This window comes from Ziziphus jujuba, chromosome 9 (assembly GCF_031755915.1).
Source record: "Ziziphus jujuba cultivar Dongzao chromosome 9, ASM3175591v1".
Lineage (NCBI taxonomy): Eukaryota > Viridiplantae > Streptophyta > Magnoliopsida > Rosales > Rhamnaceae > Ziziphus > Ziziphus jujuba.
The window spans coordinates 6,466,688-6,488,313 of record NC_083387.1 but is presented as its reverse complement, the minus strand read 5'-3'; the positions used below and the strand labels follow the sequence as shown (position 1 = coordinate 6,488,313).

Here is a 21,626-nt window from a genome sequence, read left to right as displayed (position 1 = left end):
TATTTTTCTTTTGCACATGAAATCCATACTTGTTTGGTTGGTACTTGGTAGCCCAACAGTTGTCCATCTTTACTTACATAAAGGTCTGTCAAAATTCAAATGATTGAGAAGGGGTCACAGGTCGGTGGTTAAATCAGATGGGTTGGAGACTAACATGGATTTTCCATCCGTCAAGCAGGCGTATGTCATTCAAATTGACCTTTTTTTCTTTTCACCGTTTTAAAAGTTTAATTGTCTTTAATGTTAACTCTTTTTTTTTTTTTGATAGTTGGACTTTCACCAAAAAACGAAAACAAAAAGAAATTGAATTTGTTGGACAAGAGCTATAAAATTGAATTTTTCTTTTCAATTAAAGAAAAATTGAAAATAAAAAATTTTTCTTTTCTTCATTTTTATAAAATTGAAAAGAGTAGATCGAAAGAAAATATTGTGTTTGCATGTGTTTTACTTTTATGCCTTTCTTATTAGTGTTCTCATCCTTTTTTTTTTTTCTAATTAAAATAAGATACAAATTGAAAGATTCATAAATTAATCCATTAAAAAAAAAATAAGCATGTTTTTCATCCTCTGCTTCCCATCATGCATATACAATGGGTGTCTTTTGCATCTCACTCATTTTGTAAGTATGTACGGTTAGCTCTTCTTTTAACCCAAAAAATAAATAAATAAATAAAAAATTGAAAGATTTCCTAATCAATCATCAATAGAAAAATGAAAATATAAAATTACTATTTTAAATCTTGGCCTTGCCTATTAGCCATGGATTTGAGTGGAATATGCTAAACCTTCCCTTAATCCCACAAATGGGTGGAAGATTATTATGGAGTTAGATTATGATGTAGCTAGGCCATGTTCATTAAGGAGGTACATATCAGATCCTTAGATTGTTTTACATTTAATTTAAAAATCCTCAATGATCTCTCACAAAAATTAGATTTCACAGACAACAAAAAACCATTAATTAATAAATTAACCAAATATAATACATTTTCTCAACCGTTGATGTGAACCACTTGAAAGATCTTTTCTAGGCCTTTTCTTCATAGCTCCAGCACCACAACTGTTGAGCAATAAAAGAAATTCTTAGAATGGAAAATTACTTTTTTGATTTTTTTTTTAATTTTTTTTTAAAAAAAAAAAAAAGGAAAGAAACGAAGAAAGAACAAAATTTGAATATAGAATTACAGGAGGAAATTTTTGTCTTACATTCTGAGTCTGTAGTGATCCAATTTCCTTTCCTAGGGAGGCAATGATCTCCATCATGAATAATAGTGGTAGAATATAATGAAGGCATGCTCATAGCTGAAATGGCTGAATAAGCAGATAAAGTGGTGGAACAGCTTTCCACATCCCATCTAAAGCTGATCTTAGGCGATTCGATGCTTAGTTGATCATCATCTGGTACTGATTTCAGAGCTCCTCTGTTTCTGAATTGTAGAACCTGAGAAAAGCAAAACAGAATTGCTTTTAAGCCAACAATCAAACGATTAAATGATCACTAATAACCCATAAATTATTATGCTATCAGAAAACAAGAGATTGTATTTTGTGTTCATATTCCTCCTTAATCATATTTACAATAGTTAACTTTTTTTTTTTTATGCAAATGTGATGGTGGCCAGATCCAATCATCAATGGCTGCAAAGAGATTTCATAATAACATTAATATTGACTACACACATAGTTCAATTGTAAACCTGCTTCTGGCAATTTACACATCATTAATAGCTCTTCATTGTCCACACTAAAAATATCCAAACAAATATATAAAATCAAACAGATTCTTGAGGATTCTATTTTTTCTTTTTCATTTTTGGTACCTAGCAAACTTGCAGCAAAAATGGTTTTACTACTAAGGTTAAAGAATTTGACCTTTCGACCCATGAATTTTGCTGCCTTCTCTGATTTTGAAGCAGCAGCCCATCTCAACAGCTCTTTCATTCTTGACATGGTTTTGGTTTTATCTCCCTTGAGCTTTTCCTTCTTTTCTGATGTGCTGCATGGTTCATTTGTGCTGGTTGAGGTTGATAATGTCGCTTCGCTGATTGGTAAAACTTTATTTCCTGCATGAGAAGAAGCAGAATCTATCTTGTTATTACTAATACCTAGTCCCCGAGCAATATCTTCTTTCTTCATCTTCATGGAATTTATCCAATCTTGTTGTTGTTGGTTAATGCTACCAGGTCTCTTCAAATTAATTGTGCTGTAAAAGCAAGACCTTGCTATATCTTTTCTACATAAAAGGAAAATTTTCTTTAACTTCTTACTATCCAGTTTGCTTCCTTCAACGCTCTTCTTTGATCTTCGATAAGCCCCAGAATGCTTACAAACAATTATATGTTTTGGTGTAGCTTCTTGATCTGAACAAGACAAAAAAAATAAACAGACATATTAGTATAAGCCAAATTCAATTACTGTGCATGGTTTTGATGTTGTATTTATGAACATTTTATCTTACCGCAATCTGTTTGCTTTGGCTTGCTAGGACCAGAACTATTGTGCATACATTTTTCATGTGTTTCCTTAAAAAGCCATCGAAGAATCTGCTACAATTCACCAAGAGGGACATCAGCTTTTGATGTGAATGAATGCCATTATTTTGAAAATGTAGTCTTACAATTTTTTACCTGCATGTCTCTGTAATTTGCCCCTGCTTTTATATAGTGCAAAAAATGTGAGGGAGTGAGAGAGGATGACTATTTTGGTCAAATGGACAGCACTGAGAGATCTACCTGTACTGTCTGTGTGCTAAAGATTCCTGTCTAATCTTTGAAAGTTTGGGAAGAAGAAGACAAAGAAAAATTGAAGTGAATCTAAGGAAAATGGAGAGACAACCAAGCAGTGAGTGGGGAAGGGTTGGCTTGGGGATTCCCTGTAACATGGAGATTGATATATAAACATGTTCATGTGGTTGGTATAAAGGAAATAGATTTTGGTTTAAGGTAAGACAATACAAATATGTTTTTAGCATTGTTGGCATTTGTATTGGCCATACACTTGTATGTTCATTGTTCATCAAGCTGGCTGGTGCACATATCATTGTCAAGGAAGTTACTAGTCCAAGATTTACTTGGGTGTTCTAATTAGGAACTATTCAATTACCATTCTAAAGCAAATAATAAACACATGATTAATTAAAAACATTGTCAACATGATTGGTTTATTGTTTAAACCAATATGTTTTGCTAACCAAAATAGTTTCATTTCCATTTGACAATCCAATCCTTTGAGAAAGAAGCGAAATCAAAGTAAATCCGATTCAGAATTTCCACCGTCAAACCTATCTTAATACGTTTGATTATTTTAGTGTCTTGTCATTTTATATATTAAACATATACAACTCATCAAAATGGCTCTCCACCGTAGTGAAGCTCTGTAGTCAACCAAGACCAATTATTGGACCATTAGCAACAAACAAGACCCCAAAATATTTTGTATCTTATAAAATCTTTGCTAACAAGAATTTCAAAGGACAAAAAAAAAAAAAAAAAAAAAAAAAAAAAAAAAAAAAGAAAGAGAAAATGTAACTTTATATTGAAAACAAGACTTCAATTAGACAAGAAAGACAAAAACAAGAAAATTTGTCCCGAAAACACAACTCAAAATTAAAATATTGATTAAGAAATAAATAAACTTTTTTTGCTCTTTGTGGTTAGGCAGGCCTAAACGTAGCCTGATTAAATTAAATGATCCCCAAGATTGATACCCTCAATCCCTTCTGTCTCTAACTTTGCATGTGTCTATATCAAACCATTACTATTATTTTCTGCAGTCGATGATAATATCAAATTATTATCGTCAATTGTAGTGATGAAAGACATGGATCAAGAGAGCATGTGGAAAAGCATGTGGGCAAGTAGATATTCTTGTGCTTAAGAAAGTGTCTACGTAAATCTGTAATAGCTGTGTGGGCACACAAAAGAACTTGTTTGGGATTCACATGGGGAATCAGCAATAAGAAGATAATAACATGGTTATTCTCTGGCTTAGCAAAAAAGGAATCGCATAATCTGACAACAAATATGAAAAGGACAACATTGTAAATTACCTTAAATGCGAGAACTAAGAACTAGAGGCTAACCTTGTTGGTTTTTTGTCTTTGTGTTTGAGCTTCTTCCTCATTTCGTTTTCAAAGATTTTGATGGAATGATCTAGCGCCTAGCCATTTGTGGCAGCAACTGCATAAGCGATTCCATCTATCGTGGCCACTGAACCAATATCAACGGTAGAAAGCCACGTCATAGTCTTTGCTTATACAATTAAGATTGTTGTACCACTTTTATGTGAAATACACATGGCAGCTTTCGCCACATCACGTGTTTGACGTAAACCCATGTGCAGGTTGGCTGGTATAAACTCTAAAGCTGTCCCAATCAGTGGAAACAAGTCCTCCATAAGGCTAGATGTTAATATATGGCTAAGGGCAAATCGGTCCATGTTGCAAGGGTACATCAAACCTTTACCGTTCCAATTATTGTTCGTATTATTTTTATTCATCATCTTCAACCTCTACCCTTTCAATTATTGTTATTATTTTTTTTTATTCATCAAGAAAAAACAAACCCCACACACAGCAAGTAGCAAAGTCTCTCTAAGTAGTCTCTATTTTGTTACTGTTAATAATGGAAGACTTCAGAATTCTTTTGAACTGGTATCATCCAATCATAATTGACACTTCATCATAAGAAGAAGTGGCATTGGCTTGGTTTGTCAATTCAGAGCAATTAATTGAAATAACGTAAACCGCTAGCTAAACACCTTAAAAGAGTAGATCATGAGCTAGGCAGCGTAAAAAAGTAGGGACAACATTCTCTACATAACTTTTTTCATTAGAGAAACAACTGCAAAGCATAACATTTATGCAATAACAGGGAGGGAAACAAGCAGGAAGAGAGAAATCAGACTAAAACTATCAAACAAGTTCTAAAACAGCAATCACATCGTGTGAACATCATCTTCATCCAAATTTAAATGCTTCCAAGGCGGACTTGATTTGGCATCCATGGGTATAATTTCAAACTCCTTGCTTTTCCTATGTTCTGAGAGCCTTGTAGCAGAGCTAAAATCGCTGTCATTTCCTATCGCTATGTCTCCAAACTTCATAAAAACATTGTCTGCTAACTTTCCACCACGCTGATGGAATTCTGCAACCATGTTTCTTTGCACTAAAAATCTCAGATGACAGCTTTCTGCGTATTACTGGAATAATAATGGTAAGGACATCAATTGGGTCAGGCCAAAGGGAATACAGTTCCAGTAGAAATCAAATTTGCATCAAGAAACTGGAAAATTTACCAGCAATAAATGAGATGTTTCTCATGGATGATCTTCATCTGACCTTGACCGTGTCAAACGCCTACGCCTTCTAGGAATTGGAGATGCATCCTCACCTGTGTCACTTAATATACGCAAGTCATCCTCATCATCCTCATCATCCTGAATACCCAAGAGATTCTCACCCCAAAGAAACCGACGCTCAGAAAAAGCTCCAGCCGAACGCCGATTTCTTGTCCAAACCCTTGATCGAGACCTTGATTCCCCAACATTGTCAATGGAACCAATCATCTGAAATAAAAACATAGTCCACCATGGCCCATTAGATTCAGCAAATGTAGCAGGTCTTTGACCAGGTAGCCTGTCTCCATTTTCAATGACATAGTCTCCAACTACTACAGCACCAGGCATAGCTGAACGAATGGCACTGACAACATCACCAAACTCTCTCTGGTGTTCAAGGCGTCGCCAGGCTCTTTCTCTAGATGGGTCAATTTCTGAGGGACGGGTAGTTGGATGAACCCTCCTGGCATGGCGACGCAATTCCTGGTAGTTACCAATGAATGAGCATGATTCTCGTGAGCAACTTCTCTTCTTCAAGTTAAGGTACTTTCGAGCCTCTTCTACAACCTCCCAGCCAAGTACCGCTCCTCTGCACATGGGACATTTTAAGCTCAATTTCGACTCTGATGAATTCTCAGCATCTAACTCATCAACCTCGACCCTTTCCTGAACGGACTCTGAATCAACTGCTTCCACAACACCTTCTTGAGTTTCTAAATGCCTATTTGGATCTTCATTGTTATTTTCTTGTGGTTCTTCATCAGATATTACTGTGTTGCTTTCATTTAGATTGTGATTATCATTAGCTTCATTCATGTTTGGTCTTGAAGATGCATGCATATCATGAGTATCATGAGAACCGTATGAGTTTAAATCCAAAGAACTGGGTACAGTTGGACTGTTCCTAGTATTGGTTTTCAACTTTTTAAAACGATCCAAGCAATTTGAATGCCTGTAACTAGTATCACAAATGTAAGATCTGCAACCCTTCTCATGCGAGCTGCAGAGGAGGAGAACAGCATTATGGGGATGGTCCATGCAAATAGGGCATGAGATCTCCTCCAGTTCTTTGTGAAGAGCATGGGTATCAGAATCATTACATAATCTTCGTTTCACACCAGCCATCTTGAAAGATACTGTTTAATTTACTAAATACATTGAACTTATTAGTAGATAAGCACAACCATGCATAATTCAAATGTTCAATCAACCAAAAAAAACTAACTAATGCTAAAAATATAAACAGAAAAAATTGTCCCTCATTCATAGATACAAAGAAAGCATAGAATGAGTTCAAATATGCCTCCACCCGCAGAGTGTGTGTGTGTGTGTGTGTGTGTGTGCGCGCGCGCGTAAAGTAGCAGATCACAAGAACTAAACTAAAAACGTAAGTCTATGTAATGACATGATACTCACCTTTCCAATTTTACCTCTTAAAACTTCTTGCGACATATTTAGTTAAGAAGTTAACCCATCTGTTTTCATTATCACCACTCAACCAGCAGCACAACAACATATTTCACAGCCTATCCACAATTCTTGGATGTAGTTCTGACTAAAACATTGAGAAAAGGATGGTTTTTCATAATATTCACACTCACCAATTATAATGCCTGATCCAACATCCATCAAGGAATTCTTAACAAAAAGGTAAAGCTTCAAAGGTTCCAATCCAATCACCCATTTCTATAATCAGGCAAGTGTTCCCACTCACATGGATACAGACAAACTGTTTTACTTCCTAATGAAGTAGTTGAATATATAAACAAACATATACATGGCCTTTGTGAAGACCAAGGCAAAACTATACTTTAACAAATACAATGTCTATTTCTCCAACTACACAACAAACTCAAAGAGTATTTTTTCCCTTTACTTTCATCTTACTCATTTGTTTTCAATAGACACCTCAATCAGCCTGCCAGACTTGTTTACATCTACAATTCTTAAGTTGTCATCAGGGTCTCAATATCATGAAGCACATCTCTTTCTTTATGTAAATTATATAAGTCAACCATCTTACCAGTGAATACAACTCAATCAAGTAAGTGGTGCACATACAACTTAATAAAACTGAAGTCTTGAACTAAATCCAGAAAAATACATAACATGTGAAAAGATATGTGAAAATTTGATAATAATATGATGCTTACAAGAAACATACAGAATGAAGCCAGTCATGGAGAAATGAACCTCAGTAAGATCACATTACATTTTATTAGTGCCAAACTATTCTTTGTTTTCAAACCAAAAATTATAAATTTAAAAAATCATAAGAAAGGTATTTGACATCTTCAAATAAAATTATTATCAATATTAACCTACAAGCTAAGGAGTATAAATAAACATTGAATGCAGATAAATATTATCTAAAGCCTAATACAATTATTCATCAAGATTAACTATTATATGATCCATATCAACAGCAAATAAAACTCAATGGAAACCCATGATAAAAGTGTATTATTAAGAAAATATTCAAAATAATGTCAACTACATGTATACTTACCAAAAGGATGAGCTCTAAATATATTCCCTACTGAAGCTCTGAATCTTTAAAACTATGAATCTTTACTTGTCTTTAAAGAATCAAAAGGAAATCACTCATACAATGCTCCAAATTAAGGATAAATACTGAAGCAAAGGATAGCACTACAAAACTTCAATGAATACAGTTTTTGAATAAGTAACTAGCAACTACTGTTCAAGCCACAAGGTCAACAATAAGTCCAGAAGACCTGCAGTTATACCACAAAACAGAAAGAAAAAAGAGTCACATAAAAAACTGAATGATCTAAAAACTGCATCACATATTCTTAGCCAAGAAGCATCAGATGCATTTCAAAGAATAGAAATACTTAAAAGGAATGAATAACAAAGAGAAGCCATTTAAACGTACTCGTTTCTTAAACAATCTACTGCCACCAATAAGGAAATTAGAGAAGTAAAACAAATGAAAACACCTTACATATAGTATTTACAAAATATAGTTCAAAATGTAGCATTGGAAATGGGGCATAGCCATCGAAACAACAAATGCCGACATTTGCTAAAACTCACCCAATATCTATATCATTAATATTTAGAGATGCAAAATCATAGTACCATAAGCATATCAAAATTATTATAACTTTCACAACCAAGGTATACACATGAGATGAGATGTTAAACAATATAAATATCCTTGACCTTGATGCCATAAGTTAAGAGATTACAACATATATACACCATCCAACTAGCATAATCTAATCAACAATAACAGGTTAACATGCTTTAGAAATTTCCTACAATTGCACAAAGCACCGACCAATTAAAACCAAAAACCCCTGCTTGAAATCGAATACACAGCAAAGCAAAGAAGATCCCTAACAAAAATCCAATTATCACCAATATATCGAAATGAATCGCGCTTTTTGAATGATGAGAAAGAAATAAAAAGACGCAATTCCTGGACCCATATGGAAAAACATTTTTGATCGTCCAACTAAGTATCCAAAGCCATAGATAAACCCCAAATAATACTCCGATCATCCCATCAAACCCAAATTCTAACAAAATAAAAAAATAAAAATAAAAAATTCCAAAGAATAAGAGATCCAAACAGAATTTATTCAGGCACATATGAATTTAAAAAAATTTAAAAAATTAAAAAAAAAAAAAAAACACAGAATTTAACAAGGATCAAAGTGAATAAGCATCAGCAAATAAATTATCAGATCAAGATTTAAACAGAAATTAAGAGTTAAATGAAGAAGAGGGTTTACAAAATGGGAAAAAAATCCGTCTTGACAATGGCGTTGGAAAGATTGCGTGAAGAAGTTGCTAATATATAGAAGGAAAATTGGGTCGTAGGAATTAATGTTGTTGTTAATTGGTAAATGGGGGTTTCTTTCTATCTCTCTCTCTTTCTTATAGTCGTAAAAATGTATTTATTTATTTATTTATAATAAATATATTTATAGGGGCCAAAATGGAGGCTCAAGTGGGGACAAGACAACCCACCGGCTGCACAGCCTACAACCGCCTTCCTTCCTTACTTCCTTCTCTCTTTTGGAGAGATCGGCACCGCTTTGCCTTAGCCTTCGCCTAAAACGATACACCCATACTTACACGTGGCATCCATCTGCTGGGTGTGGGTCCCACCTATTTGAGATTGGATTGGGCTTTTTGTACTGTTATGGTGTCTTTTTTTTAATTTTTGAACATCAGAATAAAATAACCCCCCTTATCTGTGCTTTGAAAGATAATTGCCTTGTAATATCGAATAAATAAATAAAACTGCCTTTTTATTATTTTATTTTAAAAAATAAATCTGACGGCAATAGAGTTTTTATTTTAAAAAAAAAAAAAAAACTGGAAAATGGTTTTTAAAAACAGAGCCTGAGCCAATTCTAATTTCTGTGGTGTATTTTAACCCAAAACTATCTCAACTAATTAATACTTTTACTATCTTCCATCAAAATAAATAAAATACTTGCTATCATGACATCGATTCAACCACATTAAAAGTGATTTTTTGGATTAATTTGAGTTAAGCATATGTGTTTCTTTAAAAAAAAAAAAAAACATAATTTTTTTTTTTTTAATCTCAAATTGAATCTATCTTGTCAAACCAACCATTTTATTTTGTACGCATATTATCTTTGAATTGTGACTAACCAACAAAATAAATTGAATTTAATTTATCTTTCATTAATCCCACATCATCCTCATCTTGTGATTTTCTTTATTTATAGTTCATATAACAATGACTATATGCGTTGCATACTTCTTTTCTCGTATAAATATTGAACTTAATTCATTATTTATTTTATGAAATAATACACTCAAATATCTAAACAATTTTAAAAATTTAACAAGAAGTTAAATTCAACTCTTAAATGATTTAAATCTTCTTAAAAAAAAAAAATTGATACAAGTCTTAATACAAACATCTCTTTGGATGTTAGCCTTTTTTTTATGACTAATTATAAATTTCGATCTATAATCTATTTTTCCAGAAGTAATAACTTATCCTCATTTTTTGTTTTCACTTTTTAAAGGACCACAAATATAAGATTTATGGACATAGTCATGGTAGCCTTGTTATTGCATGTTTGACCCTTTTTTTACTAATATTTTATAATTTTTAAACATGACTTGAATAAAAACTAATATATTATTTATAAAAAAATAATAATAAAAATGAAGGCCACGGCTACAATTTATTTTTACCACAAAAATTGTGACAAAAGGATGAGTATTATGCAACACTTTTATATGAATTATTATATTTGAAAGACTTATTCATCCAAAAGCAAAGTTCACATGTCCTCCCTCATTCGTATATTGCTTCCTACTCGATATTTTTATTTTCACTAATTTATTTCTTTAATAAATTAAAAGAAAAATTAAAATTTTAATACAAATCCAATTTATTATGCATATCCCACCAAAAAACTCCCAAATTAAAAAACAAATATAAAACAGAGAAAGCGGGCAAGGGACAGATTTGTCATCCGAGCTTTTTAGCGTACCTTCAAGTTTCGCAGCCGAGAGTAGCTCCATAACCACCGGCTTGTACCACGGCCAGAGTTTCCTGCATCCATGGCTAACAATCCTTCACAGCTACTCCCCTCAGGTTTGCTATTCTCTTTCTATCACTTTCTCGGGAAAAATCAAACGGGAAAAAAGTTTGAATTCTTTTTGGTTTTTGTTTGGGGGAAATTTTTTCAGAGTTGATCGACCGCTGCATTGGTTCCAAAATATGGGTAATAATGAAGGGTGACAAGGAGCTCGTCGGCACTCTTAGGGGATTCGATGTTTACGTCAATATGGTCCTCGAAGACGTCACTGAATAGTATGGTTCTCTTTTACATTGCGCTCAGATTAGAAAACCCTAATGCATATATATTAGGGTTTGTTTGTAATTTGCTAGTCCTTTTTCCCCCTATATTAGTGATTATGCAAGTTGGCGGATTGATTTATTTGAATTTCTGTTTCTGGGTTATCTTTCTTCTTCTGTTTGGTTGCCGGGAAATTTTGAGAAAGGAAATATAAAGTAGGATTATAATTGGTTCTATGCTGGTCTCCCATTTATTTATTTATATTCCATGCTTGCATAATGCTTAAATTTACCTTTCGTTTATGTATGTCATGAGAATGAGAATAAGAGAACATCGAGCAGGATGCGGTTGAAGGCTGTTTAAAGAGAAATCTCGAAGTATTTGACGGCACCAAGATTTGGTGACTAAATTGGAGAATGCTGAGATTTCTTTGTGTGAATTAAGACGTAAAGTTGCTTTTCATTTCTTCTTTCCATGGATGTAAACCTACACATATAACTTTTTTTTTTTTTTTTTTTTTCAAACTCTTATCGAACTCTATATCAACCCAATGCCATTAATTTTTTTTTCCACCCTTTTCATTTTGAAGTTTTTTTTAGTGTACTACTTGAATGCTAGGGCTGAACACATTTTTGCACTCATTATCTGTGCTTTGAAAAATTGTAAAATTAGACGACTTTAGTAACAGAAACTCAAAAAACCAAACACCTTGAATCTTTTTAATTTCTATTGTCAACGGTACTTTATGGTGGACTACTTCTTATCTTGAAGAATGTGTATTCTGAGATTTAACACAAAAAACATCAAAGTGAAGGGGCAGATGTTTGTGCGCTGTTATGACTTGCAAGTGGCATGGCATTTGTCTCTATCTACCGATATATATACTTTAGTACCAATCACCTACAAACTTTCCATGCTCTATATATCATATTCTGCAAACCCGAGCATACCCTGATTTCTTTATTTTGATCTACCTATCAATTTTCTTCCCTGTTTTCTGACTTGTTTCAACTTAAATTATGTTCAATCTTGTTAGAAAAAGAAAACTTGTTATCTTTCTGAAGTAACTCAAATTATTGATACGAGCATGTAATGCTAGAAATATAGGATGAATGGATATTAGCTGAATTAATGATTACCAAAACTTCTTTGAGTTGAGGCTCTCATAGGAGGATTATTTGAAAGGTAGATTTATGTTAGTTTAGGAGTGGACTTAAGAGGAGGGTTTTGAAATGGCATCTTTTATGTGTTAGAGCTTCTCATATGTGAACAATATCTGATTTATAGAAGTGTTTGCATGAGATAGACAGTTATCAGATGCAATGCTTTTATATGAAATAATGGTGGGTCTGTAGATACTATATCTGTATAAAATGATACATGCAAATGTTTTAGTTGATATTTTCCTTTCTTTCAAGCAACATGGAAAAGTGATAACCATTCCCATCTCATCAGTTTTATGCTTGTCAAACATTTTGCATGTATCTTATTACTTGCATTGGGTTTATTTTCTAGATTTGAGCAATTGGTACAGTCTTTGTTCTTTTAATGGTAAACATAAACATTTCTGATTTTTCTTGTATGGCTCTAAGAGATATTATTACTTAATTATGTACTGCTTATTGTAACTGTATTGGCTTTGGCAACCCCATTGCGCTTGTCTTTCAACTTTCTTTTGCATGTGTATCCTCTGCGTGTTTTACTACAATGATAAGTCTAGTATTGTGATTTGTTAAACCTTGTATTGCAAGGGTTCGTGATTGTTTGGTATCCTGCTTCTCTATTTCAATTTCAGTGAGATCACTGCAGAAGGAAGACGGATAACCAAGCTTGACCAGATTCTATTGAACGGAAACAACATTGCCATTGTAAGTGAGACATGGTTCTTTTGTATGGTTGAAACCATAAGCAGTATTGGCCTAATTATTATGTATGTTTTGATTTCCATGGAAAACTTTAGAATGAATTGTCCATGGGATTCTTTTGAAAAGATGGATAAAAGGCTTGCATAGAAAGATCCAATATCCCAGATATGATTTATTTATTATTTTATTGAGATTCTCAGTTTAAGCTCATTTTTGTCGGTTGCTGGTATAAGTGCTCATGGAAAAGCAGCCTAACTAGGAAATGAATATTTATTTAAGAAATTCAAATCACTGTTCTAAAAATCTTTTTGCATATCGCAGCTTGTCCCTGGCGGTTCACCTGAATCAGAGTGAGTAACAATGGATGTCTATGCGGGCAGTGATCGTTCATATTCATTTGGTGGGAGCCGACAGCTTATAGGTAATGATGAGAACTTAGGTCTCCGAGATTCTATTTGTATGTCAGCACTTTGTTTTTTTACTAGGTGACGTGGTTGTATGATAATCGTAAGGGGATTTTGTAATCATGTTTAATTACTCGTTAGTTTTGTTAAATACATTGATATAACCTTTTGTCCTTTTAAATGTTTAATGGCCTTTTCATACATTGACATATCATAGACGGTTTTCATTGCTGTCTCTGTTTGGTGATAATTTAAGAAACTTTTGGCTATATTTTTTTATATGCTTGAAGGTTACAAATTTTTGGTTCCTAGAACTTCTGATTGTGTTTATTGAGAATTTAAAGTGTCTAACCTAATTGCTAATCAAGAGGAGCATAATAACCTAACGTTCATCTTCCTATTTTTATACTCTTAGCCTGCTTTTTCTGCTCCCCTACAAAGAACCTTGTCCTGAACTCCTTCTTTTATTGCCCAACACCTTTCTTCATCTTCCTATTTTTCTTCCATGCTGTGTCCTTGCTCTTCTTGTTCAGAAACGACCCTCATTGCAGCAAATATGGAAATATGATTATATAATCAGGTTTTGTAGTAGCATTTGTTGGGTTTGCACCCAAATTTTATGACTTCATTAGTAACTTAATGATAACATTGTTGACCAGAAAAAATGAAAAAATGTTGATACTTGTTTCTGTGAATCATTTCAAACGTCAATTCAATACATACTAGGTGATTGACGACAGAGAAAATGGAAAATAAAAAAATAAACAAATAAAATAAAAGAAATATACAAGTCTTGGCTGTTGATAATCAGAATGGGCGGTTATAACAGCACTGCAATGGATGTTGATGGTGTTGGTGATGAATGTGGTGATGAGCATCAGTGACATCAGTGATTAGCACCGATTGTTTCCGACAATCATGAATATTTAGTTTGAAGGTCATTAACATGTTAAACCATATTCGGTTCTTCAGATTAATTTCAGCCAGGTTTTAATGATTGATTTAGCATTTCTTTTTCCTTTCCCGAGTAAACGACATGTCTGTTTTGGCAGATTTTAAAAATCCGGTCGGTCTGATTTTTTCTCTTACTGCTTTGACTGTTTGATCTTATTTATTGGAAACGCTTCGTTTATTTTTGTTTTTGTTTTTTTGTTCTTTAGTTTTACTAGGGAATCCAACGCGCTTTCCTCTTTCAGACAATTTCACTTTAAAACAAATGTAATAGACTATATAGTGCTGAGTGATAATAACAATGGTAATAATGCTAATAAGTAAATAAATAAAATGAATAGAAAGAGTAAAATGCATCCTCTAATTCCCGTAGGAGGCTGAGAAAACATAATATAAGGTACCAAGAACAATTTGGCATTTTGGAAAAAGCCAAGAAATAATGAACTTGTAGCTGCTAAAAGAGTTTCTAGATTCATCGCTAATACATTCATTATAATTAAAAATGAGTGAAAGTCACCAATAGTCAAACAAAAATATATATAACAAATTCTAAAAAATAAGAATAATAAAAATAAAATATTAACAAGATTTCCAAGAGCAAATATGGTCTTGTGGCCCATCTTTATCGCTCTACATACCTCCAACATTTAGCCTCGATAAAGGAAAAAACATACATCCATCCCAACCAACAATGGCCGATTCACATCAAAATTCAAGCATGCCTTAAACTTTCCTAAGAGTAAAGAAACAAACAACTAATTAAGGTACTCCATGATTACTATAAATTTAATCTACAAAATCCATCTTCCCCAGTTTATCAAAGGAAGAAACATGTAAAAATTTAGGAAGTAACAAATCCTTTGAGATTAATTTTTGTTCCATATTAAGGAAATAAAAATCGTAAAGAAAGGGAAATAAAATACTTAGAAAAAAAATCATGGGCTAGCACCGAGTGAAGGGCGGGGGTCAATGGGGTTAATTTTCCCGTTGGCTAGGACGGGGACGCCGTGGAAGTACAGAACGGCGGTTTTATTGGCGTGCTGGTGTAGCTCCAGCCTCCGGTTCGGGTTGCCACATCAGCTCCGGATTGTGGTTTACACACGCCCGACGACAAATGGACAGAAGAGTGGGACAGAAAAAAGACTTTAGGAGCTCAGAATTTGACAGAAATAGAAGATTTTAAAATAATTAAAAATAAATAAATAAATAAATATTAAAAATAAATAAAAATGAAGAGACTTTCAGACAAACAGAGTCAAATGGGTTAAAGGGATAAGACGGCAGTGGGATAGATAATAAATGGGTTTCGACGCTACTCTGCATGTATTATTCTTTGACTCCTCCATTTTCGCCGGCCGTGAATCGTAGCCAAATTCTCATTTCAGGCGAAGAGTTCAGACAGATCGGACAGAACCATCATTGGGACCCACGAACGATTCTAAAATAAACCAACCCAGAGACAAAAACGGCCACATCTATGATCTATCTATCTATCTATCAATAATAGTGACATACTACGGCCAATCACGACGGTCGGATTATGAGTTGTGATATTTGTATTCATAAATTATTAATTTAAAAAGGGTCACCAATATTCTTTCTTTTTCGTTATCATAAATATATATATGTATATATATATTTTTTTTTTTTGGCAGTTTTGGGATCACTGAACTCCATGGTTTTTTTTTCGTTATCATTTATATATATATATATATATATATATTTGGCAGTTTGGAGATCACTGAACTCCATGGTTTTTATCAATATCTCTTCTTCTGTCTTCCTACTTGGCCAGGTACACTTCTTTATAAATGGGTTTGAGCCGAGCTTTGCATCAAATATTCTTTTTTTTTTTAATTCTTTTTTAATTTTTATTTTTTATTACAGAATATACTATTCCGGGAAAAGAAAAGTACTTATATCATATAAACATCAAAAACCAGTTGAAGCCAAGATTTTGGAATTTGGACCATATATATATATATATAGATGACAATAAAATAGAGCTTTTTTAGTACAGAGTACTGATTAGGAATTTTTTAGTACAGAGTACTGATTAGGAAACATGAAAAATTAATATAATTACCCAAAAGCTACGGTAACAAACAACGACGTTGTCGTCTATGGTGGATATGGGTATATGCGATTGGTGTTGAAGTTAATAGCTCCGGCAATAAGTCGGAGAATGGAATGAAGCATAAAAGTCTTCACTATCCTTCTCTTTGCCGGAATTACAGTCGCTGCAGCTTTCGTTCGAACCATGCTCACCTCCATCTCCACCACCTCCGTTGCCTCTGTACCGTCTTGGTTTTGGTTAATAATTCTCTCTCCTGTGGGTTGGTTTTTTTTTTTTTTTTTTTTTTTTAACACTTGTGTTGTGATCCTGTGGAACTTGGTTACACCATACCGTCTTGGACTTAAAAATAAAAATAAAAAATAAAAAAACAAAACAAAAAGAAAGCAAATGGGGTTTGTGTTACAGTCTTTTCCAGTCTCCTTCCTCATTTATTTACAGTCTTTCCAGTCTCTTTCCTCCTCCGTTTGAGTGGGCCCACTCTTTCCCTGAGTTTCTCACTGTCCAATAGTCATACATACCCACATGCACTTGTAGTTTTATTATTATTATTATTATTATTATTATCATGTACCCTTGCGAGTTTTTATTTTTTATTTTTTATTTTTTTAACAATGTACCCTTGCGAGTTAAGCGGGTTTTCTTTTCCAATTTCACCATTATTTTATTAAATAAATAAACGTGTTCTGAATTCTAAATTACTATATAGGCCTACATGTGAAAAATGTCTTTTATATATATATATATATATATATATATGTAATAAGGAATGTGTGTGACTTTTATCAACCTTTTTTTTTCCTTCTCTACAACAAAATAAAACATTATTTATATAAACAATAAGAATTTTTTTTTAATACAATCGAAGTTTTAAAATTTTTGTCTTTCCCTAGAATCCCGTCCATAAACCTCCAATAAAACGAAACAATAATAAGTATTTAATAAAGAAAGCGTGAACAGTTGGGGTGTGCATTGCCAGTAATTCCACTTCCGCACTATTTGGAATTGGAATGTGTAGAATTTTTCTTTTAAGAAAATATTTTATTTCCACGTTTGAAATATGAGAACAGGTATAAAAGTATCTTTTAGGTTTTTAATAATATTAGCCATTTTTTTTTTTTGAGAAGTCTAGATTATTTTTATTTAAGATAAATTACTTATTATTTTTTTCAATAATTAATTTATAAACTACATAATTTTGTTAATTTATATTTTAATGAAGGTTTAATTTTCCAGTTTGAAAAAAAAAACTATGTCGTAATTTTAGTAAATAATTTTTTAACCAAGTGATAATTTATCAAATATATTCAACTAAATATATTATAATTTTTCAAATATATTTATCAACTATATAACTTAGTTAAGAAAAAAAACTTATGCAATCAAAACTATTATATAGTTTTCTTTTATGAAAAAATGGAAAAATTATCTCATAAAATTCAAATAAAATTAATTAAAAATATAAAAACAAATGAAAGTTTTCAAATTAATTATTGCAAAAAATAAAAATAAAAGGAACTTTGAAAGTAATTTAACTTAAATTAAAGACATAAGACTAATTTAGATTTCTTCAAGATGTGTGAATAATATTATTAAATATTTAAAGAATGTTTTTATATTTTCTCCAAATTTCAATCGATGTAAATAAAATATTAATTTTTTTTTAAGAATAAATGTGTAAAAAAATTTACTTTTATAGATACCTTTAACTTAACAAAGATATCTAAAAAAAATAGAAAAAATATCTAAAGAAAAATATTTGTTTTCTTACTATGATAATTATTATAAAATTTATCTACCATTTGATAATTTAGATGATTTTTAGAATAAAAATCATTACATAATTAAATACAATTAATGAACAATAGCCATAGGCATAAGAGCAATAATACCATTTGTAATTATCATCACTGGTGATCTAAATCTAAGTTTTTCAAAAGTTTAACCAATTTACTACTTTACTTATTTAAGGCATTGTAATTTATGATGATTAACAAAGTTAATTTTATTCTGTTACCAAAAAAAAAACAAAGTCAATTTTACTACTAGTCTCTCTCCTTTTTATGTTATCATTCTTATATCCTTGAAAGCATTTTTCCTATTATATGTTTGTTACGGATTTTTTTTTTTTCCTTCTAAATTAAAATTGTCCTTTTTTGGGATAAGTACAATTAGAAGGTACTTTTATTTTTCCTTTTAATAACTGATTTTGAAGTATGGTTGCTTTAATCATGTCCACAAGGAAGGAAATAATTGCAAATATTTTATTGGTTCAAGTAACTTTTTTAGTTTAGGTGTTTATATAAATACCTGTTTGACTTACCGAATATATATATATATATATATATATATATGTTGGTTTCAAATGCCCAAATTGACGTCCTTAGTTTATCTAAAGGAAGTGGATTAAATTCAAGTTCAACTTTCAAAACAACAATTGTACTTTCACTCGCAGACACTATATGCAAATCGATAACCTAACAGATATATTGAAATTGATATCAATGATAATGAAAAACAGAATAAAAAATAAAACAAAAACAAAAATGATACCGCTAAAGAGATTCATTCAATCTGTTTATGAGAGAAAAATTACCCAATACAGGTGGAATCAACTTCAAGAGCCATTTTTTTTTTTTTTACCCAAAAAAAAACATCAAGAGCCATTTTTCAGGTACCAAAAGAATGTTAAATATATGGAAAAAGCGGTTAAATCCATTATTTTTCTTCTTCTTTCAATTATCCTTTCAATTTCAGTGCACAGAGAACTCTACCCACTGAACACAAATTTCCTAATTTAAAATTGTGGTAATTGTTTTATGTCTAGCATCACAGGTAGGAAGGCTCATCAAAATAAAAAAATAAAAAAATAAAAAAATAAAAAAATTGAAATTTAATTTATAAAACTTTGGCGTGTCCAGAATATTGTATGAGACTAGGAAGGCTCATCAAGCAAGGCGAATTCCGGGTTTTCCCAAATCCCAGTTTGTTCAAAACTTTGGAGAATTTTTCAAAATCAACATTTTCGTAAAATGACACTGTTTCTTTGTCCTATCTATTGTGTGTGTGTGTGTGTGTGTGTGTGTAAAACGAAAATTAGGATTGAATATTATATAACATATAAAATATATAAATAAAGTCAAAATCAATATATCTGTTGCATTTGCAACAATGGAAGTTTGGGACACCAAGTTAGTTCCAAATGCTGTCTCACTTTATTGATTACCGTAAAGCAGCAAATAGGTGTAGAAAGAGCCAGGGAAAGTCTTGCGGTTGATGACAGTTTACTTAGTCCTTATCGTTGCTGACAAAAGAGAGAATTGTTCTCTTCATTTAGTTCTTATCGTTGCTGACAGAGAGAATTGCTCTCTTTATTTATTTATTTATTTTCACTTTTTATGCATTTTTATAATAGTTTTTATTTTTTATTTTTTATTTTTTGGGTTCCTTTTGGGTAGCATTGATGAATGAAGCTTAGTTCTACATCAATCTGCTCCAATCACAGTGCAAAAAACCTACCATGTAAATCATCCTACTTTCCAAATTGATTGAGAAGATTATATAAGAAAATGAAAAAAAAAAAAGAAAAAAAAAAAGTGCATTGCTTTTGTTCTCGTAGGGGTGCATTGCTTTTGTTCTCACAGGGGCCTGATGCAATCCGCCTTTTAGACAAGGATCCCAAAGTACCCAAAAGCAATTCAGGGATGGGCTTTTCTAGGTTATTAAGGTGGGGAAAAAAAAAAGTAGAGGGATTTTACAAACCCATGTTGCGTTTTAAAATAAATTTAAAAAAAAGAAAAGAAAAAAGAAAGGAATAACGAGAGGAAAAATTAAAATTAAAATGCTGAATTCTATATGCTTCCAAAATTGAAATTTTTTGGAAAAAATTATTGGGTTCTCTACCCTCTCTCTCTCTCTCTCTCTCACACAACACTCTCCATGTCTCTATCCTCTCTCTCCTTCTTCTCTGTTTTTCTCCTCTTTTTTTTTTTTTTTTTTTTTTTTTTGTGGTTTAACCCTCTCTTTCTCTCAAACACTGTCTCTGTTTTTCCTTACTCTCTAACTGATAATTCAGCAAAGCAAAACTCCAATTTATTAAAGAGTTTTTCTAAAGAATTTCAGATTTACCATTTTTTTCTTGTATTTTTATTAAACCACAAAATTTTTTTTGAGAGGAATCTATTATTTTTTGCCACATCTTTTTTTTTTTCCCCATCTTTTCCTCTCACCTTTTTTTTATCCACATTTTATGAGTTCCAGAGCCTAAAAGTTGTATGGGAAATGGATCCTACTTTTTATTTCCGTTCCGAACTCGTTCATTGAGAACAGAGCATTTCAATTTGCTCAATCAAGTTTTTTTTTTTTTTTTTTTTTCCTATTAAACCGTTTGTCAAATCCATGAAAAGCATTCAAAAAATCCAACATCTTCTGAGACGCGCGTGAATTGATCAACCAAAAAGCAAGTTAATTAAACCATAACTCATACAGAAAACCAAAACAGTCACAAAACAAAAACACACACCACAGAACCGATCTGAAAATCCATGAAAAGCATCCAAATAATCCAAAATCTTCTGCGGATGGATTAATCAAAAAGCAAGTTGATTAAACCATAATTCATACCAGAAAACCAAAACAGCCACAAAAACAGAAACACGCACTACAGATGATAATAGAGAAACAACTTGTATAGATCTAAAGAAGATGAATCTTCTTGATCTTCTTATGCTCCACCTTTTTTCTTTGAGACCGTCATGAAACAGCTATTGCCCATGTCCGGCTCAAAGTTGCAGGCGGAATCTGGCGATGATCTGGAAAAACAGAAACTTCGAGTTATATAGTGGAAAATCATCATCTTAACTGACCTCTTTTTCTTTGGAAACAAGCTTCCAGGCTTTGGTGTGAAGCGTGGCTTCTCTGGCTTTGCTGTGAACCGTGGCTGCTCTGCTGCGGTGCCTCCACCACACCATTCTCCTTTTCCAGTTGGGTTCGCTTCCATTTTCTTGTACCCTACAACTTTGCCTTGTCGAATCAGAACAATCATCATTTCTTTTTTTTTCCTCCGAGGAACTTTTCCTCTCCGTCTCTCAGAGTCTATACCGGCACTGCAAGTGGGCTTTGGGAGGTTTAAATAAACAGAGTAGCCGAGGGAGGAACGAGGGAAATTCTC

At 32.4% G+C, this 21,626-nt stretch overlaps 3 protein-coding genes across 10 annotated transcripts; 1 reads left to right on the top strand and 2 right to left on the bottom strand.

Annotated features, from left to right (window-relative positions):
* Nucleotides 1-708: 708 nt before the first annotated feature.
* On the bottom strand, nt 709-4,246 carry LOC107426648 (uncharacterized). Of its 4 annotated transcripts, XM_060820414.1 has the most exons (6): nt 2,628-3,450; nt 2,459-2,543; nt 2,268-2,360; nt 1,873-2,063; nt 1,207-1,441; nt 709-1,060 (listed from the first exon to the last, which is right to left on the bottom strand). In XM_060820414.1, exons 1-6 carry the CDS (start codon nt 2,631-2,633, stop codon nt 1,041-1,043), a joined length of 630 nt encoding a protein of 209 aa, XP_060676397.1. In that variant the 5' UTR covers nt 2,634-3,450; the 3' UTR covers nt 709-1,040. The 4 variants fall into 4 exon arrangements, with proteins under 4 accessions (XP_060676397.1, XP_048336829.2, XP_048336828.2 ...); XM_048480872.2 differs by lacking the exon at nt 2,628-3,450 and adding an exon at nt 4,082-4,246 and having other exon boundaries at nt 1,873-2,360; XM_048480871.2 differs by lacking the exon at nt 2,628-3,450 and adding an exon at nt 4,049-4,245 and having other exon boundaries at nt 1,873-2,360.
* Nucleotides 4,247-4,789: 543 nt separating this feature from the next.
* LOC107426778 (uncharacterized) lies at nt 4,790-9,352 on the bottom strand. 5 transcript variants are annotated; one of them, XM_025077248.3, is made up of 4 exons: nt 9,102-9,352; nt 6,754-8,075; nt 5,296-6,485; nt 4,790-5,199 (listed from the first exon to the last, which is right to left on the bottom strand). In XM_025077248.3, exon 3 carries the CDS (start codon nt 6,460-6,462, stop codon nt 5,317-5,319), a length of 1,146 nt encoding a protein of 381 aa, XP_024933016.3. In that variant the 5' UTR covers nt 6,463-6,485; nt 6,754-8,075; nt 9,102-9,352; the 3' UTR covers nt 4,790-5,199; nt 5,296-5,316. The 5 variants fall into 5 exon arrangements, with proteins under 5 accessions (XP_024933016.3, XP_015892545.3, XP_015892543.3 ...); XM_016037059.4 differs by having other exon boundaries at nt 5,296-6,473; nt 7,847-8,075; XM_016037057.4 differs by having other exon boundaries at nt 5,296-6,892; nt 7,847-8,075; nt 9,102-9,351.
* Nucleotides 9,353-10,771: 1,419 nt separating this feature from the next.
* LOC107426599 (sm-like protein LSM5) lies at nt 10,772-13,700 on the top strand. Its single transcript, XM_016036825.4, has 4 exons — nt 10,772-10,957; nt 11,053-11,176; nt 12,958-13,030; nt 13,349-13,700. The coding sequence occupies exons 1-4, from the start codon at nt 10,924-10,926 to the stop codon at nt 13,379-13,381; spliced, it is 264 nt and encodes an 87-aa protein (XP_015892311.1). The 5' UTR covers nt 10,772-10,923; the 3' UTR covers nt 13,382-13,700.
* The last annotated feature ends 7,926 nt before the right edge of the window (nt 13,701-21,626 follow it).

Bases quoted from the DNA above. Each gene is read 5' to 3' on its own strand.
- LOC107426648 (XM_016036885.4), bottom strand. The intron at 2,361-2,458 runs GTAAGATAAAAT...TGTCTTGTTCAG, and splicing joins GCCAAAGCAAACAGATTGCG to ATCAAGAAGCTACACCAAAA. The intron at 1,442-1,872 runs GTCAAATTCTTT...TGCTTTTCTCAG, and splicing joins CAAAATTCATGGGTCGAAAG to GTTCTACAATTCAGAAACAG.
- LOC107426778 (XM_025077248.3), bottom strand. From the start codon at position 6,462: ATGGCTGGTGTGAAACGAAGATTATGTAATGATTCTGATACCCATGCT.
- LOC107426599 (XM_016036825.4), top strand. From the start codon at position 10,924: ATGGCTAACAATCCTTCACAGCTACTCCCCTCAG. The intron at 11,177-12,957 runs GTATGGTTCTCT...TTTCAATTTCAG, and splicing joins CTCGAAGACGTCACTGAATA to TGAGATCACTGCAGAAGGAA. The intron at 13,031-13,348 runs GTAAGTGAGACA...TGCATATCGCAG, and splicing joins ACGGAAACAACATTGCCATT to CTTGTCCCTGGCGGTTCACC.